This window comes from Hyla sarda, unplaced genomic scaffold, assembly GCF_029499605.1.
Source record: "Hyla sarda isolate aHylSar1 unplaced genomic scaffold, aHylSar1.hap1 scaffold_1492, whole genome shotgun sequence".
Taxonomy (NCBI): domain Eukaryota; kingdom Metazoa; phylum Chordata; class Amphibia; order Anura; family Hylidae; genus Hyla; species Hyla sarda.
This window is the reverse complement of record NW_026608126.1, coordinates 48,942-68,626: the sequence shown is the minus strand read 5'-3', so window position 1 is coordinate 68,626 and position 19,685 is coordinate 48,942. Positions and strand designations below refer to the sequence as shown.

Below are 19,685 nucleotides of genomic sequence, written 5' to 3'. Positions count from 1 at the left end.
ATAGACACTGTGTGATGGATACAATACAGTAACCTCTTCAGTATGTGAGATAGTCCTCTGAGGTGGGGCCTTGTCTCATATAGACACTGTGTGATGGATACATACAATACAGTAACCCCGTCAGTATGTGAGATAGTCCTCTGAGGTGGGGCCTGGTCTCATATAGACACTGTGTGATACATACAATACAGTAACCCCTTCAGTATGTGAGATAGTCCTCTGAGGTGGGGCCTGGTCTCATATAGACACTGTGTGATACATACAATACAGTAACCCCTTCAGTATGTGAGATAGTCCTCTGAGGTGGGGTCTGGTCTCATATAGACACTGTGTGATGAATACAATACAGTAACCCCTTCAGTATGTGAGATAGTCCTCTGTGGTGGGGTCTTGTCTCATATAGACACGGTGTGATGGATGCATACAATACAGTAACCTCTTCAGTATGTGAGATAGTCCTCTGAGGTGGGGTCTTGTCTCATATAGACACTGTGTGATGGATACATACAATACAGTAACCCCTTCAGTATGTGAGATAGTCCTCTGAGGTGGGGCCTGGTCTCATATAGACACTGTGTGATGGATGCATACAATACAGTAACCCCTTCAGTATGTGAGATAGTCCTCTGAGGTGGGGCCTGGTCTCATAGACACCGTGTGATGGATACATACAATACAGTAACCCCTTCAGTATGTGAGATAGTCCTCTGAGGTGGGGCCTGGTCTCATATAGACACTGTGTGATGGATGCATACAATACAGTAACCCCTTCAGTATATGAGATAGTCCTCTGAGGTGGGGCCTTGTCTCATATAGACACTGTGTGATACATACAATACAGTAACCCCTTCAGTATGTGAGATAGTCCTCTGAGGTGGGGCCTGGTCTCATATAGACACTGTGTGATGGATGCATACAATACAGTAACCCCTTCAGTATGTGAGATAGTCCTCTGAGGTGGGGCCTGGTCTCATATAGACACTGTGTGATACATACAATACAGTAACCCCTTCAGTATGTGAGATAGTCCTCTGAGGTGGGGCCTGGTCTCATATAGACACTGTGTGATACATACAATACAGTAACCCCTTCAGTATGTGAGATAGTCCTCTGAGGTGGGGTCTGGTCTCATATAGACACTGTGTGATGGATACAATACAGTAACCCCTTCAGTATGTGAGATAGTCCTCTGAGGTGGGGCCTGGTCTCATATAGACACGGTGTGATGGATGCATACAATACAGTAACCTCTTCAGTATGTGAGATAGTCCTCTGAGGTGGGGTCTTGTCTCATATAGACACTGTGTGATGGATACATACAATACAGTAACCCCTTCAGTATGTGAGATAGTCCTCTGAGGTGGGGCCTGGTCTCATATAGACACTGTGTGATGGATGCATACAATACAGTAACCCCTTCAGTATGTGAGATAGTCCTCTGAGGTGGGGCCTGGTCTCATAGACACCGTGTGATGGATTCATACAATACAGTAACCCCTTCAGTATGTGAGATAGTCCTCTGAGGTGGGGCCTTGTCTCATATAGACACTGTGTGATGGATTCATACAATACAGTAACCCCTTCAGTATGTGAGATAGTCCTCTGAGGTGGAGCCTTGTCTCATATAGACACTGTGTGTGTTACGCCGAGCGCTCCGGGTCCCCGTTCCTCCCCGGAGCGCTCGCCTCATCCTCGTTGCTGCAGCGCCCCGGTCAGATCCACTGACCAGGTGCGCTGCGGTACCGCCTCCAGCCGGGATGCGATTCGCGATGCGGGTGGCGCCCGCTCGCGATGCGCACCCCGGTCCCCGTACCTGACTCGCTCTCCGTCGGTCCTGTCCCGGCGCGCGCGGCCCCGCTCCCTAGGGCGCGCGCGCGCCGGGTCTCTGCAATTTAAAGGGCCAGTGCACCAATGTTGGTGCCTGGCCCAATCTTCCCAATTACCAATTAGTGTGATCACCTGTGTACTTCCCTATATTACCTCACTTCCCCTGCACTCCCTTGCCGGATCTTGTTGCCTTAGTGCCTAGTGAAAGCGTTCCCTTGTCTGTTCCTAGCCCGTGTTCCTGACCTCCTGCCGTTGCCCCTGACTACGATCCTTGCTGCCTGCCTCGACCTTCTGCTACGTCCGACCTTGCTTCTGCCTACTCCCTTGTACCTCGCCTATCTTCAGTATCTTCAGCAGTCAGAGAGGTGAGCCGTTGCTAGTGGATACGACCTGGTCACTACCGCCGCAGCAAGACCATCCCGCTTTGCGGCGGGCTCTGGTGAAAACCTGTAGTGGCTTAGAACCGGTCCACTAGCGCGGTCCTCGCCAATCCCTCTCTGGCACAGAGGATCCACCTCCTGCCAGCCGGCATCGTGACAGTAGATCCGGCCATGGATCCCGCTGAAGATCCTACACTGGTCGCCCAGCTAGCCCTAAAGATCGCCCAACGAGATCAACAGCTGGCATACTTGACCTCCGAGGCACTGCGTATTCAGTCACAGATACAGCAGCTGCAGATACAGCAACAGCTACAGCTGCAACTACCATCTCCTCCGCCGGCTCCTGCAACTCCTCCGCAGCAACCGGCCGTTCCTAACCCCTGCTTGTCCCTGCCGGACAAATTTGGCGTAAAGATCGCCCAACGAGATCAACAGCTGGCATACTTGATCTCCGAGACACAGCGTCTTCAGTCACAGTTACAGCAGCTGCTGCCGCAGATACAGCAACTTCAGTCACAGCAGCTGCTGCCGCAGATACAGCAACTTCAGTCACAGCTACAGCTGCAACAACCATCTCCTCCGCCGGCTCCTGCAACTCCTCCGCAGCAACCGGCCGTTCTTAACCCCTGCTTGTCCCTGCCGGACAAGTTTGATGGGGACCGCAATGATTCTGCCACAGCCACAGTCCAGTCCTTCTTCGCTGAGGTCCGTGGTGTCTTCGAGGAGCCTGCCCGAGCTTCTTCTGCCGAGATTGCCCTGCTGAACCTGGAACAGGGTGTTTCTTCCATTGGCGAGTACGCCATTCAGTTCCGTGCTCTTGCTTACGAGTTGTCCTGGAATAGTGAGGTTCTCTGCGCGACCTTTAAAAAAGGCCTATCCAGCAACATTAAAGATGTTCTGGCCGCACGAGAGACTCCTGCTGACCTACATGAACTCATTCATCTTGCCACTCGCATTGACATGCGTTCTTCCGGATGGCGTCTGGAGCTCCGCCTGGATATGGACTTTGTTCGCACGAAGCGTTTTTTCTCCCCGGCTCCTCTCTCCTCTGGTCCTCTGCAATCCGTTCCTGTGCTTCCCGCCGCGGAGGCTATGCAAGTTGACCGGTCTCGCTTGACACCTCAAGAGAGGACACGACGCCGCATGGAGAATCTTTGCCTGTACTATGCCGGTACCGAACACTTCCTGAAGGATTGTCCTATCCGTCCTCCCCGCCTGGAAAGACGTACGCTGACTCCGCACAAAGGTGACACAGTTCTTGATGTCAACTCTGCTTCTCCACGCCTTACTGTGCCTGTGCGGATATCTGCCTCTACCTTCTCCTTCTCTACTATGGTCTCCTTGGATTCCGGATCTGCAGGAAAATTTTTTTTGGCCTCTCTTATCAACAGGTTCTACGTCCCTGTGACCAGTCTCGCCAGACCCCTCTACATCTATTGTATTAACAATAAAAGATTGGACTGTCTCATGCGTTTCCGCACAGAACCCCTCCTAATGTGCATCGGACCTCATCACGGAAAAATTGACTTTTTTTTCCTCAGGTTCTTTGGCCCCAAGAAGAGGGGGAGACCCAAGGGGGGGGTACTGTTACGCCGAGCGCTCCGGGTCCCCGTTCCTCCCCGGAGCGCTCGCCTCATCCTCGTTGCTGCAGCGCCCCGGTCAGATCCACTGACCAGGTGCGCTGCGGTACCGCCTCCAGCCGGGATGCGATTCGCGATGCGGGTGGCGCCCGCTCGCGATGCGCACCCCGGTCCCCGTACCTGACTCGCTCTCCGTCGGTCCTGTCCCGGCGCGCGCGGCCCCGCTCCCTAGGGCGCGCGCGCGCCGGGTCTCTGCAATTTAAAGGGCCAGTGCACCAATGTTGGTGCCTGGCCCAATCTTCCCAATTACCAATTAGTGTGATCACCTGTGTACTTCCCTATATTACCTCACTTCCCCTGCACTCCCTTGCCGGATCTTGTTGCCTTAGTGCCTAGTGAAAGCGTTCCCTTGTCTGTTCCTAGCCCGTGTTCCTGACCTCCTGCCGTTGCCCCTGACTACGATCCTTGCTGCCTGCCTCGACCTTCTGCTACGTCCGACCTTGCTTCTGCCTACTCCCTTGTACCTCGCCTATCTTCAGTATCTTCAGCAGTCAGAGAGGTGAGCCGTTGCTAGTGGATACGACCTGGTCACTACCGCCGCAGCAAGACCATCCCGCTTTGCGGCGGGCTCTGGTGAAAACCTGTAGTGGCTTAGAACCGGTCCACTAGCGCGGTCCTCGCCAATCCCTCTCTGGCACAGAGGATCCACCTCCTGCCAGCCGGCATCGTGACAGTGTGATGGATTCATACAATACAGTAACCCCTTCAGTATGTGAGATAGTCCTCTGAGGTGGGGCCTTGTGTCATATAGACACTGTGTGATGGATACATACAATACAGTAACCCCTTCAGTATGTGAGATAGTCCTCTGAGGTGGGGCCTGGTCTCATATAGACACTGTGTGATGGATGCATACAATACAGTAACCCCTTCAGTATGTGAGATAGTCCTCTGAGGTGGGGCCTGGTCTCATATAGACACTGTGTGATGGATGCATACAATACAGTAACCCCTTCAGTATGTGAGATAGCCCTCTGAGGTGGGGCCTTGTCTCATATAGACACTGTGTGATGGATACATACAATACAGTAACCTCTTCAGTATGTGAGATAGTCCTCTGAGGTGGGGCCTGGTCTCATATAGACACTGTGTGATGGATACATACAATACAGTAACCCCTTCAGTATGTGAGATAGTCCTCTGAGGTGGGGTCTTGTCTCATATAGACACTGTGTGATGGATGCATACAATACAGTAACCCCTTCAGTATGTGAGATAGTCCTCTGAGGTGGGGCCTTGTCTCATATAGACACTGTGTGATGGATACATACAATACAGTAACCCCTTCAGTATGTGAGATAGTCCTCTGAGGTGGGGCCTTGTCTCATATAGACACTGTGTGATGGATACATACAATACAGTAACCCCTTCAGTATGTGAGATAGTCCTCTGAGGTGGGGCCTGGTCTCATATAGACACTGTGTGATGGATACAATACAGTAACCTCTTCAGTATGTGAGATAGTCCTCTGAGGTGGGGCCTTGTCTCATATAGACACTGTGTGATGGATGCATACAATACAGTAACCCCTTCAGTATGTGAGATAGTCCTCTGAGGTGGGGCCTGGTCTCATATAGACACTGTGTGATGGATACATACAATACAGTAACCTCTTCAGTATGTGAGATAGTCCTCTGAGGTGGGGCCTGGTCTCATATAGACACTGTGTGATGGATACATACAATACAGTAACCCCTTCAGTATGTGAGATAGTCCTCTGAGGTGGGGCCTTGTCTCATATAGACACTGTGTGATGGATACATACAATACAGTAACCCCTTCAGTATGTGAGATAGTCCTCTGAGGTGGGGCCTGGTCTCATATAGACACTGTGTGATGGATACATACAATACAGTAACCCCTTCAATCCCCTCTTAGAACCTTATATTATTTTATACTATACGGTTCTCCTTTCTTTACCTTCCTTTCTCTGTAGAGTTTTAGGTATTGCATGTATCCACTGGGTGTAGTGTCTTCATTAACCAATGAGGGCGTGGCCTGGTAAAATGTGGCCGTGGCATTGGCGACTCCCTTTTCTAGCAACCTCCTAATACATGGTATCACACATAGAGAAAATGCAGCAATAGCTATAATGATTACAAGAATGATAATACCTAATTGTGTTAATCATGTTTCCAGTTAGTAAACCATCCAAAATATTGACCCCAGGGATCTGTAATACCTGAGTTCTTCTTTAGTTCGGCAGACAGGTCCTCTAACTTTTATATTGCAATAGTTACTTTACCATTGGGACCAGTGTTGTTAGGTATGAAGGTGCAGCATGATGTAGGATCCACAAGCACTTTGCACACCCCACCTTTTTCTGCCAGAATCATATCTAATACCATTCTGTTCTGAAATGTCATAATGGAATCAGCTTGGAGCTGCTCTGCAACACCTCGTAACGCATCCCTTGTGTAGTTTACAAACCTGTGTTGATTATAGTAAATGTAATTAATCCAGTCTACATTTTTGTTCACAGTGATTATAGAAAGGATAGATTCAAAGCCCGCAGCGACTTGATTCCTGGCTTTGAACTCATCAGGGACCCCTCTTGGGACCCCTATTGTGTCTTTGTATACATGTGGATCGAAGATACCTGCAGGTGTTGACCTCTTTATCCTTTTTGTGGCAGAGATTACGTGTTCTCCCCCTTCTGTGAATATGTGAATGTTCATAATGGCTTTAGCTAGAACACACTCTCCTTTCCACTTGCCCTCTAGCTTGAACCTTATTTTACCATCGCCACAGATCCAGTAAATGTCACCTATTGAAAAAACTTGGTTCTGAGTGAGTGACACTTCTACAGAGCTATAACTAGCACAATATCCCTTTGTAAAATTCTTTCTATTGACACCTTCCTTTTCTCCCCTATAGCATGTGTAATTCCCTGGGTATATGTGTATACCTGCCCCTGACTGCAACAAATAGTCAATAAAGTCAATAAGGTTATTGACCATGATGGGAGCGCCAGGCAGTATTGTTCCCACATGGTTCCAGAACTTTTCAAACTTCGCTAGGAGATGGAGGTCAGGGCTGTCTGCCCCCGTTAGTACCTCTGGTTGGGTCTTCAGGTCAGGGCTGTCTGCCCCCGTTAGTACCTCTGGTTGGGTCTTCAGGTCAGGGCTGTCTGCCCCCGTTAGTACCTCTGGTTGGGTCTTCAGGTCAGGGCTGTCTGCCCCCGTTAGTACCTCTGGTTGGGTCTTCAGGTCAGGGCTGTCTGCCCCCGTTAGTACCTCTGGTTGGGTCTTCAGGTCAGGGCTGTCTGCCCCCGTTAGTACCTCTGGTTAGGTCTTCAGGTCAGGGCTTTCTGCCCCCGTTAGTACCTCAGGTTGCGTCTTCAGGTCAGGGCTGTCTGCTCCCGTTAGTACCTCTGGTTTGGTCTTCTGGTCAGGGCTGTCTGCCCCCATTAGTACCTCTGGTTGGGTCTTCAGGTCAGGGCTGTCTGCCCCCGTTAGTCCCTCAGGTTTGCGTCTTCAGGTCAGGGCTGTCTGCTCCCGTTAGTACCTCTGGTTAGCTCTTCAGGTCAGGGCTGTCTGCCCCCGTTAGTACCTCAGGTTGCGTCTTCAGGTCAGGGCTGTCTGCCCCCGTTAGTACCTCTGGTTGGGTCTTCAGGTCTGGGCTTTCTGCCCCCATAAGTACCTCTGGTTGGGTCTTCAGGTCTGGGCTTTCTGCCCCCATAAGTACCTCTGGTTGGGTCTTCAGGTCAGGGCTGTCTGCTCCCGTTAGTACCTCTGGTTGGGTCTTCAGGTCAGGGCTGTCTGCCCCCGTTAGTACCTCTGGTTGGGTCTTCAGGTCAGAGCTGTCTGCTCCCGTTATTACCCCTTTCACTGCTTTCTTCTGGTACAGCTTGATCCTAGTGGCGTGGATCCAGGTAGGGGAATCGACCGTAGGAAAAGTAAGCCTGGGACTTCTTTCCTCGCAGCGCTTTGACCAGTACTATGTCTCCCACTTTGAAGGGATGAATTGGTTCCTGTGAAGAAAGAGGAGACTTCAAAGAGATTTTGTTCTCAATGTCTGACAGAGTTTGAATAAGTTGTGTGACTTATTGGTTCCTGATTTGGTCTAGGTCACCAAAGGTTTCTTTGCCCAAGGTGTGGGGAAGGGTCTACCCATGAGGATTTCAAAGGGGGACAGGCCAAGGGTCTTATGTGGGGTCATTCTAATCTCAGCTAATATCATGGGAAGTATTTTATTTATTTATTTAAAATGTTCCCCCTGTTGCTTCCTAGAACTCTGCGGGTGGTAGATGTGGAATTTCCACTCTACCTGAAGGATTTATTATTTTTTTTTACAAGTTCTTTTTTGAGTTTAGAGGTGAAAGCTGGACCCTGATCAGACTCGATTACAAGTGGAAATCCCTACAGGCCAATTAGTGTGTTGAGTATTGGAGCAGGGCCAGATGTAGGGGAGGCATACACCATTTTCAAGGATGGATTACTGAGTAGAATTGCCTCATATCCAGAGAGCTGTTGTTTACATTTGTTGTGTATGTAGGCCTTTAAGGAGAGAGATAACATCATGAGAAGTGTACAAGGTAGTGTCATGTCCTAAAGTGAGGGTGGTAGCTTGTTGAATAATCATAGCACAGGCAGCAAGAGCTCGCAGACATGCCGGCATCCCCTGTATGGAGACGGGCATCACCTTTGAGAAAAAAGCACAAGGACGCAGTTTGCCTCCGTGAAACTGTGTCAGCACACCCGCCATGGTTTTACAATTGTCTCGTGCATACATGTGGAAAGGCAAATTGTAATCTGATAGGCCTAGCCCTGGACTCGTCATTAATGCACATTTCAAGTAATCAAAAGCTTTGTACATGTTGGAGGACCATTTGATGAGATCTGGTTTGTCCAACAGAGTAGCATCTCTCATAAGCAGTCGGGAATCCACTGTCTGCAGTAGTTAATCATACCCAGAAAAGATTGCATTTCTGGGCGTGCGGGGTGACCAGGCCCGCTACAGACTGAACTCTAGACCTGCTCAACTCCCTTTTGGCAGAACAAAACCCAGATATTCAACCTGTTCACAACACCATCCTCAAGGCAGGCCTCCTCAGAGAAACTACACAGTAACAAATCATCAACATATTGGAGGAGAACAGAACCCTGGGGGGTGTGCCATGATTTTAAAGTGGCTTGGAGGACAATGCTGAACACATCTGGTGAATCAGCATACCCCTGGGGCATTCTACACCAGGTTAACTGTAGTCCCTCAAAGGAAAAAGCAAAAAGGAGTCTGGTCTCTTTGTCCACTGGGATCGAGAAAAAAGCATTCTTCAGATCGAGGACAGAAAAGTTAGTTGCCAGTGCTGGGATTGATGACAACAGTTGGGTGACATCAGGAACTATAGGGGCAATAGGCACAATTAGTCTGTTGATGGTTCTCAGGTCTTGTATAAAATGGACAGTACCATCGGGTTTGGGGACCGGATTAATTGGAGTGCAGTAGGGAGAGACAGTATGTTCTAAAACTCCAGTGTGTAGGAAATGTTTGATCATAGGGCGGATACCTTCGATTTTTTTTTTTCTTTTTAAGGTGACAAGGGGTACTGTTTTTGGTAGACCGGGAGAATGTCTGTCTGGTTTGAGTCTTGCCTTGTATAGTGTACAATCAATGTGTCCCACATCATGGTCTCCATGTGACCAGACAATGGGGTCTACCTCAGGTGGGACCTGGGCCGGGGATGTAACAGGATAATGTCCAGCAGGATAGGACCCCGCAGGTGTGACTATGAGTGTGAGGTCAGGCGTGACATGTAACCTGGACGGGGATGAAGTGATATGTAATTTAAGTTTACATATGAGGTCTCTTCCCAAGAGGTTTACAGGGCATCCAGGTATGATACGAAAGGAATGGAAGGTTAAATGGTCACCCTCGGGACATTGTATATACAGGTATTATGAACATACTCAATTTCAAACACAGTAGACATATATATATATATATATACATATACAGATATATACACATATATTGCCTTCAAATCTAAGGTGATTGTTTTTTCAGAAGAGGCTTTCATGCTCCCTGTAAACCCCACCTTACTCCTCCCAAACCTCTATGTCTCCAGTCACCGCCCCTTTGAGTCCGGCTCCTCGTCTTTCCCCAGTTCTGATCAGTCACCCTTGAATGTCTAGTACAGACTGTGTTACTTTACATCAAGAGACATACAAGAAACATGTAACATGTAACAATACCGACATTTACAAATACTTAACGTACAACACACAGGGCCCACATTCTCACCAAAGATATAAAAGTGTACACAGCTCTGTCAAAAATTGGAAAAATGATCATCTCCATCTGCGCATTGTTTATAATCTAGTAAACCATTAGCTTGATTTTAAATGCCTAAAGTAATATTTATCAATTAAATAGTAATATTTATTAATTAAATCACTTTTTTATTTATTGTATATCTTATTTTATTCTTCTTGGCCAAATTTCTTCTCTTATTATTCCTGTAATATAATCAGACAATTAATCGCATTTCCTGATACATTTCATTTTTTGGCATCAACCCTGTGTTACTGTGAAAACAAGAAATTAATGAAATATCATCAAAAAGCTCAATTTAATACCACGTGGATTTATTTATTATTATATATTTTTTTATACCAATCTAAAGAAAAATCCATTACAACACAAACAGCTTCACATGGAAAACATTCATTGGTCATTTTCTATACACTTGCTGTCTTTGGTTGTCCGTACCGGACTGGTTATCTGGAGGTTTATTGTATAGTGGCTGGGGCCTGTTGCTGTCTTTGGTTGTCCGTACCGGACTGGTTATCTGGGTGTTTATTGTATAGTGGCCGGTGCCTGGTGCTGTCTTTGGTTGCCTGTACCGGACTGGTTCTCTGGAGGTTTATTGTATAGTGGCTGGGACCTGTTGCTGTCTTTGGTTGTCCGTACCGGACTGGTTATCTGGAGGTTTATTGTATAGTGGCTGGGGCCTGTTGCTGTCTTTGGTTGTCCGTACCGGACTGGTTATCTGGGTGTTTATTGTATAGTGGCTGGGGCCTGTTGCTGTCTTTGGTTGTCTGTACCGGACTGGTTATCTGGGTGTTTATTGTATAGTGGCTGGGGCCTGTTGCTGTCTTTGGTTGTCTGTACCGGACTGGTTATCTGGGTGTTTATTGTATAGTGGCCGGGACCTGTTGCTGTCTTTGGTTGTCCGTACCGGACTGGTTATCTGGGTGTTTATTGTATAGTGGCCGGGACCTGTTGCTGGCTTTGGTTGTCCGTACCGGACTGGTTATCTGGGTGTTTATTGTATAGTGGCTGGGGCCTGTTGCTGTCTTTGGTTGTCTGTACCGGACTGGTTATCTGGGTGTTTATTGTATAGTGGCTGGGGCCTGTTGCTGTCTTTGGTTGTCTGTACCGGACTGGTTATCTGGGTGTTTATTGTATAGTGGCTGGGGCCTGTTGCTGTCTTTGGTTGTCTGTACCGGACTGGTTATCTGGGTGTTTATTGTATAGTGGCCGGGACCTGTTGCTGTCTTTGGTTGTCCGTACCGGACTGGTTATTTGGGTGTTTATTGTATAGTGGCCGGGACCTGTTGCTGGCTTTGGTTGTCCGTACCGGACTGGTTATCTGGGTGTTTATTGTATAGTGGCTGGGGCCTGTTGCTGTCTTTGGTTGTCTGTACCGGACTGGTTATCTGGGTGTTTATTGTATAGTGGCCGGGACCTGTTGCTGGCTTTGGTTGTCCGTACCGGACTGGTTATCTGGGTGTTTATTGTATAGTGGCCGGGACCTGTTGCTGGCTTTGGTTGTCCGTACCGGACTGGTTATCTGGGTGTTTATTGTATAGTGGCTGGGGCCTGTTGCTGTCTTTGGTTGTCTGTACCGGACTGGTTATCTGGGTGTTTATTGTATAGTGGCCGGGACCTGTTGCTGTCTTTGGTTGTCTGTACCAGACTGGTTATCTGGGTGTTTATTGTATAGTGGCCGGGACCTGTTGCTGTCTTTGGTTGTCCGTACCGGACTGGTTATCTGGGTGTTTATTGTATAGTGGCCGGGACCTGTTGCTGGCTTTGGTTGTCTGTACCGGACTGGTTATCTGGGTGTTTATTGTATAGTGTCTGGTGCCTGGTGCTTTCTTTGCTTGTCTGTACCGGACTGGTTATCTGGGTGTTTATTGTATAGTGGCTGGGGCCTGTTGCTGTCTTTGGTTGTCTGTACCGGACTGGTTATCTGGGTGTTTATTGTATAGTGGCTGGGGCCTGTTGCTGTCTTTGGTTGTCTGTACCGGACTGGTTATCTGGGTGTTTATTGTATAGTGGCCGGGACCTGTTGCTGTCTTTGGTTGTCCGTACCGGACTGGTTATTTGGGTGTTTATTGTATAGTGGCCGGGACCTGTTGCTGGCTTTGGTTGTCCGTACCGGACTGGTTATCTGGGTGTTTATTGTATAGTGGCTGGGGCCTGTTGCTGTCTTTGGTTGTCTGTACCGGACTGGTTATCTGGGTGTTTATTGTATAGTGGCCGGGACCTGTTGCTGTCTTTGGTTGTCCGTACCGGACTGGTTATCTGGGTGTTTATTGTATAGTGGCCGGGACCTGTTGCTGGCTTTGGTTGTCCGTACCGGACTGGTTATCTGGGTGTTTATTGTATAGTGGCTGGGGCCTGTTGCTGTCTTTGGTTGTCTGTACCGGACTGGTTATCTGGGTGTTTATTGTATAGTGGCTGGGGCCTGTTGCTGTCTTTGGTTGTCTGTACCGGACTGGTTATCTGGGTGTTTATTGTATAGTGGCCGGGACCTGTTGCTGTCTTTGGTTGTCTGTACCAGACTGGTTATCTGGGTGTTTATTGTATAGTGGCCGGGACCTGTTGCTGTCTTTGGTTGTCCGTACCGGACTGGTTATCTGGGTGTTTATTGTATAGTGGCCGGGACCTGTTGCTGGCTTTGGTTGTCTGTACCGGACTGGTTATCTGGGTGTTTATTGTATAGTGGCTGGGGCCTGTTGCTGTCTTTGGTTGTCTGTACCGGACTGGTTATCTGGGTGTTTATTGTATAGTGGCCGGGACCTGTTGCTGTCTTTGGTTGTCCATACCGGACTGGTTATTTGGGTGTTTATTGTATAGTGGCCGGGACCTGTTGCTGGCTTTGGTTGTCCGTACCGGACTGGTTATCTGGGTGTTTATTGTATAGTGGCTGGGGCCTGTTGCTGTCTTTGGTTGTCTGTACCGGACTGGTTATCTGGGTGTTTATTGTATAGTGGCTGGGGCCTGTTGCTGTCTTTGGTTGTCTGTACCGGACTGGTTATCTGGGTGTTTATTGTATAGTGGCCGGGACCTGTTGCTGTCTTTGGTTGTCCATACCGGACTGGTTATTTGGGTGTTTATTGTATAGTGGCCGGGACCTGTTGCTGGCTTTGGTTGTCCGTACCGGACTGGTTATCTGGGTGTTTATTGTATAGTGGCTGGGGCCTGTTGCTGTCTTTGGTTGTCTGTACCGGACTGGTTATCTGGGTGTTTATTGTATAGTGGCCGGGACCTGTTGCTGGCTTTGGTTGTCCGTACCGGACTGGTTATCTGGGTGTTTATTGTATAGTGGCCGGGACCTGTTGCTGGCTTTGGTTGTCCGTACCGGACTGGTTATCTGGGTGTTTATTGTATAGTGGCTGGGGCCTGTTGCTGTCTTTGGTTGTCTGTACCGGACTGGTTATCTGGGTGTTTATTGTATAGTGGCCGGGACCTGTTGCTGTCTTTGGTTGTCTGTACCAGACTGGTTATCTGGGTGTTTATTGTATAGTGGCCGGGACCTGTTGCTGTCTTTGGTTGTCCGTACCGGACTGGTTATCTGGGTGTTTATTGTATAGTGGCCGGGACCTGTTGCTGGCTTTGGTTGTCTGTACCGGACTGGTTATCTGGGTGTTTATTGTATAGTGTCTGGTGCCTGGTGCTTTCTTTGCTTGTCTGTACCGGACTGGTTCTCTGGAGGTTTATTGTATAGTGGCTGGGACCTGTTGCTGTCTTTGGTTGTCTGTACCGGACTGGTTATCTGGGTGTTTATTGTATAGTGGCCGGGACCTGTTGCTGTCTTTGGTTGTCTGTACCGGACTGGTTATCTGGAGGTTTATTGTATAGTGGCTGGGACCTGTTGCTGTCTTTGGTTGTCCGTACCGGACTGGTTCTCTGGATGTTTATTGTATAGTGGCTGGGACCTGTTGCTGTTTTTGGTTGTCTGTACTGGACTGGTATACTGAATGTTTATTGTGTAGTGGCTGGGACCTGTTGCTGTCTTTGGTTGTCCGTACCGGACTGGTTCTCTGGATGTTTATTGTATAGTGGCTGGGACCTGTTGCTGTCTTTGGTTGTCTGTACCGGACTGGTTCTCTGGAGGTTTATTGTATAGTGGCTGGGACCTGTTGCTGTCTTTGGTTGTCTGTACCGGACTGGTTATCTGGAGGTTTATTGTATAGTGGCTGGGACCTGTTGCTGTCTTTGGTTGTCCGTACCGGACTGGTTCTCTGGATGTTTATTGTATAGTGGCTGGGACCTGTTGCTGTTTTTGGTTGTCTGTACCGGACTGGTATACTGAATGTTTATTGTATAGTGGCTGGGACCTGTTGCTGTCTTTGGTTGTCCGTACCGGACTGGTATACTGAATGTTTATTGTATAGTGGCTGGGACCTGTTGCTGTCTTTGGTTGTCCGTACCGGACTGGTTCTCTGGATGTTTATTGTATAGTGGCTGGGACCTGTTGCTGGCTTTGGTTGCCTGTACCGGACTGGTATACTGAATGTTTATTGTATAGTGGCCGGGACCTGTTGCTGTCTTTGGTTGCCTGTACCGGACTGGTTATCTGGGTGTTTATTGTATAGTGGCTGGGGCCTGTTGCTGTCTTTGGTTGTCCGTACCGGGCTGGTATACTGAATGTTTATTGTATATTGGCTGGGACCTGTTGCTGTCTTTGGTTGTCCGTACCGGACTGGTATACTGAATGTTTATTGTATAGTGGCCGGGACCTGTTGCTGTCTTTGGTTGCCTGTACCGGACTGGTTATCTGGGTGTTTATTGTATAGTGGCTGGGGCCTGTTGCTGTCTTTGGTTGTCCGTACCGGACTGGTTCTCTGGGTGTTTATTGTATAGTGGCTGGGACCTGTTGCTGTCTTTGGTTGTCTGTACCGGACTGGTATACTGAATGTTTATTGTATAGTGGCTGGGACCTGTTGCTGGCTTTGGTTGTCTTTACCGGACTGGTTATCTGGATGTTTATTGTATAGTGGCCGGGACCTGTTGCTGGCTTTGGTTGTCCGTACCGGACTGGTATTCTGGATGTTTATTGTATAGTGGCTGGGACCTGTTGCTGGCTTTTGTTGTCTGTACCGGACTGGTTCTCTGGAGGTTTATTGTATAGTGGCCGGGACCTGTTGCTGTCTTTGGTTGTCCGTACCGGACTGGTTCTCTGGAGGTTCATTGTATAGTGGCCGGGACCTGTTGCTGGCTTTGGTTGTCCGTACCGGACTGGTTCTCTGGGTGTTTATTGTATAGTGGCTGGGACCTGTTGCTGTCTTTGGTTGTCTGTACCGGACTGGTTATCTGGGTGTTTATTGTATAGTGGCTGGGGCCTGTTGCTGTCTTTGGTTGTCCGTACCGGACTGGTTATCTGGAGGTTTATTGTATAGTGGCTGGGGCCTGTTGCTGTCTTTGGTTGTCCGTACCGGACTGGTTATCTGGGTGTTTATTGTATAGTGGCTGGGGCCTGTTGCTGTCTTTGGTTGTCCGTACCGGACTGGTTATCTGGGTGTTTATTGTATAGTGGCCGGGACCTGTTGCTGGCTTTGGTTGTCTGTACCGGACTGGTTATCTGGAGGTTTATTGTATAGTGGCTGGGGCCTGGTGCTGTCCTCCACTTCATCTATATGTCAGTCTTTTGTAGTTATTATAACTTTCTAAGAGTAGTAGTAATCTTATATAATTCATATAATGCTGGTGCCAAGAATTCTCATAGTTGATTCCTGCCAGGAATCCTTACAGAGGCCTCATTGGACCAGATGTCTTGGCCGTTTTTGACTGCGGCATCTAGGCCGCACCCACTGCTGATGGTACGGGCACTGCTCCTTTACCATTGCCATAAGACATTTACTGGTGGCACCCACTGCTGATGGTGCGGGCACAACTCTTATACAATTGTCATAAGACATTTACCGGGGCACCCACTGCAGATGGTGCGGGCACAGCTCCTTTACCATCGTCATTTGACATTTACTGGTGGCACCCACTGCAGATGGTGCGGGCACAGCTCCTTTACCATCGTCATTTGACATTTACTGGCGGCACCCACTGCTGATGGTGCAGGCACAGCTCCTTTACCATTGTCATAAGACATTTACCAGTGGTACCCTCTGCTGATGGTGCGGGCACAGCTCCTTTACCATTGTCATAAGACATTTACCAGTGGTACCCTCTGCTGATGGTGCAGGCACAGCTCCTTTACCATTGTCATAAGACATTTACCAGTGGTACCCTCTGCTGATGGTGCGGGCACAGCTCCTTTACCATTGTCATAAGACATTTACCAGTGGTACCCTCTGCTGATGGTGCGGGCACAGCTCCTTTACCATTGTCATAAGACATTTACCAGTGGTACCCTCTGCTGATGGTGCGGGCACAGCTCCTTTACCATCGTCATAAAACATTTATATCTTTTATACAAATTAGGTAACACAGGACCGGCTCAGGAGGTGCATGTACTAAAAGGGAGGAAAGCTGAACTAGAACACCTTACAATATGTCAGTCACAAAGTTATAGAGGCACTGTCATTATGAAAAACTTTATATTTTGTAGTTCTACTGATAAGATGACTTTTTTAAATATACATTTATTAAAAAAAAGTAAATTTTACTAAAAAATTAAAAATAGCCGCCACTAGGGGTCATCTATCTTTATGCAGACAAACTACTCTGTATTTTGCAGCATACTGAATACCGGCCGTAAAATGTGTTGGTATCCAGTATAGGAGATTTCCTGTGCAGCCTTCAGCTGTTCCTAAACTACAACTCCCATGATGAGAGTTGTAGTTTTCTAACAGCTGGGGTTACAATCCTTGTAACAGCTAAAGGCAACACTGCTCTAACACAATGCTTTACAAACACTGCAGCTCTAGCTGTTGCAAAACTACAACTCCCAGCATGCTTGAACAGCCAAAGCTTTCTCTGACTCTGAATGACAAAGAACCTCTTTTTTCTTTTGCCACTGACAGGTACGATATAATGATTTTCATTGACTCCACTTTAGATAAACTTTAAAAAAAAAAAACCCTGCATGTTCACCACCAGCCTTATGACATTGGTATAACCTTATGATCTTATGTTATAACCTTTTGTGCTTTGAAAAAAAAAATAACATAACATAATCCATCTTTACTCTTTAACAGGAAATCACAGTAAGAACTGTGAGGGAAATGTCTTATCTGTGAATTATAAAGTAGAAGATGGACCGATTGTGGTGCGCTCCTCAGGAGAAGATGGAGAGATCATGGAGCGCTCCTCAGGAGAAGATGGAGAGATCATGGAGCGCTCCTCAGGAGAAGATGGAGGGATCATGGAGCGCTCCTCAGGAGAAGATGGAGAGATCATGGAGCGCTCCCCAGGAGAAGATGGAGAGATCATGGTGCGCTCCTCAGGAGAAGATGGAGAGATCATGGAGCGCTCCTCAGGAGAAGATGGAGAGATCATGGAGCGTTTCTCAGGAGAAGATGGAGAGATCATGGTGCGCTCCTCAGGAGAAGATGGAGAGATCATGGTGCGCTCCTCAGGAGAAGATGGAGAGATCATGGAGCGCTCCTCAGGAGAAGATGGAGAGATCATGGTGCGCTCCTCAGGAGAAGATGGAGAGATCATGGAGCGCTCCTCAGGAGAAGATGGAGAGATCATGGTGCGCTCCTCAGGAGAAGATGGAGAGATCATGGAGCGCTCCTCAGGAGAAGATGGAGAGATCATGGAGCGCTTCTCAGAAGAAGATGGAGAGATCATGGAGCGCTCCTCAGGAGAAGATGGAGAGATCATGGAGCGCTTCTCAGAAGAAGATGGAGAGATCATGGAGCGCTCCTCAGGAGAAGATCTCCTTACACCTAATGTCCATCCAGATCTATCCTATAATAATCCCCCTGATTATGGGGAACCTTCTCCTGACCAACCACAAATTCTTACCACAAGGACAGAGAAGAGAGGGAGGAAAAGGATTCAGTGTGATGAATGTGGGAAAGAGTTTTCAAAAAGATCAGATATTGTTATACACAGAAGAATTCACACAGGAGCAAAGCCTTATTCATGTTCTGAATGTGGGAAATGCTTCCGAAGTAAATTAAATCTTTCTATTCATAAGAGAATTCACACAGGAGAGAAATTATTTACATGTTCAGAATGTGGGAAAAGTTTTACATATAAATCGCATCTTGTTGCACATGAAAGAATTCACACAGGAGTGAAGCCATATTCATGTTCAGAATGTGGGAAATGTTTCACTCACAAGTCACATCTTGTGACACACGAGAGAATTCACACAGGAGAAAGGCCATATTCATGTTCAGACTGTGGAATTTGTTTTACACATCAATCAAATCTTGTTACACATGAAAGAATTCATACAGGAGAGAAACCGTATTCATGCCCAGAATGTGGGAAACGTTTCACAAGGAAATCGGGTCTTGTTAAACATAAAAGGATTCACACAGGAGAAAAGCCGTATTCATGTTTAGAATGTGGGACTTGTTTTACAAATCTATCAAATCGTATCATGCATGAGAGAATTCACACAGGCGAGAAGCCATATTCATGTTCTGAATGTGGGAAATGTTTTGCAGATAAATCAAATCTTGTTAACCATCAGAGACGTCACTCAGAAATGAAGCCTTATTCATGTTCCGAATGTGGAAAATGTTGTACAAATAATTAAATGTTGTTATACATGAGACAAGTTACACAGTATAGTCAGGATGTTGGACATATTTAATTACTAAGGTCAATTTAAGGAATCTTAGGGTCTTCTTGGCCTCCATGACATCTTATCTCTCAAGGGCGGAATATTTAATACAGTCCTGATCTCCGTATCTGAGGAAAGGGATTTAGGGGTAATGATCTCAGAGGACATAAAGGTCGTCAAACAATGTCATAGAGCAGCAGGAAATGCTAGCAGTAAGCTTGGTGTATAGGGAGGGGTATTAGCAGTAGAGGTAGGTGCACATGGGTGTATAAGGAGGTATTAGCAGTAGAAGGAAGTGCTCATGGTTGTAGAGAGAGAGAGAGAGGTATTAGCAGTAGAGTTAGGTGCACATGGGTGTATAAGGAGAGGTATTAGCAGTAGACGGAAGGGCTCATGGGTGTATAGGGAGAGGTATTAGCAGTAGACGGAAGGGCTCATGGGTGTATAGGGAGAGGTATTAGCAGAAGGAAGTGTTCATGGGTGTATAGGGAGAGATATTAGCAGTAGAGGTAGGGGCTTATGGGTGTATAGGGAGAGGTATTAGCAGTAGAAGGAAGTGCTCATGGGTGCATAGCTAGAAGCAGTAGAGGAAAGAACTTTTATAGGTATATAGAAAGAAGTAATTGCAGTAGGGAGAGGTGCTAGTAGATGTATGAGGAAAGGTATTAGCACGTAAGGGAGGTGCTCATTGTTGTATGGGGAGAGGTATTAGCAGTAGAGGGAAGTGTTCATGGTTATATTAGAAGAGGTATTAGCAGTAGAGGGATATGTTAATGGGTGTAAGGAGAGGTATTCGGAGTAGAGGGAAGTGCTCATGGGTGTATAGGTAGAGGAAAGTTTTTGTGGGTGTATAGGGAGAGGTATTAGCAGTACAGGCAAGTGCTCATGAGTACATAGGGAGAGGTA

General features: G+C 47.6%; 1 protein-coding gene across 1 annotated transcript; it reads left to right on the top strand.

Annotated features, from left to right (window-relative positions):
* Window positions 1–6,232: 6,232 nt before the first annotated feature.
* LOC130308724 (zinc finger protein 3-like) lies at window positions 6,233–18,772 on the top strand. Its single transcript, XM_056552272.1, has 2 exons — window positions 6,233–6,452; window positions 17,233–18,772. The coding sequence occupies exon 2, from the start codon at window positions 17,334–17,336 to the stop codon at window positions 18,750–18,752; it is 1,419 nt and encodes a 472-aa protein (XP_056408247.1). The 5' UTR covers window positions 6,233–6,452; window positions 17,233–17,333; the 3' UTR covers window positions 18,753–18,772.
* Window positions 18,773–19,685: the final 913 nt, after the last annotated feature.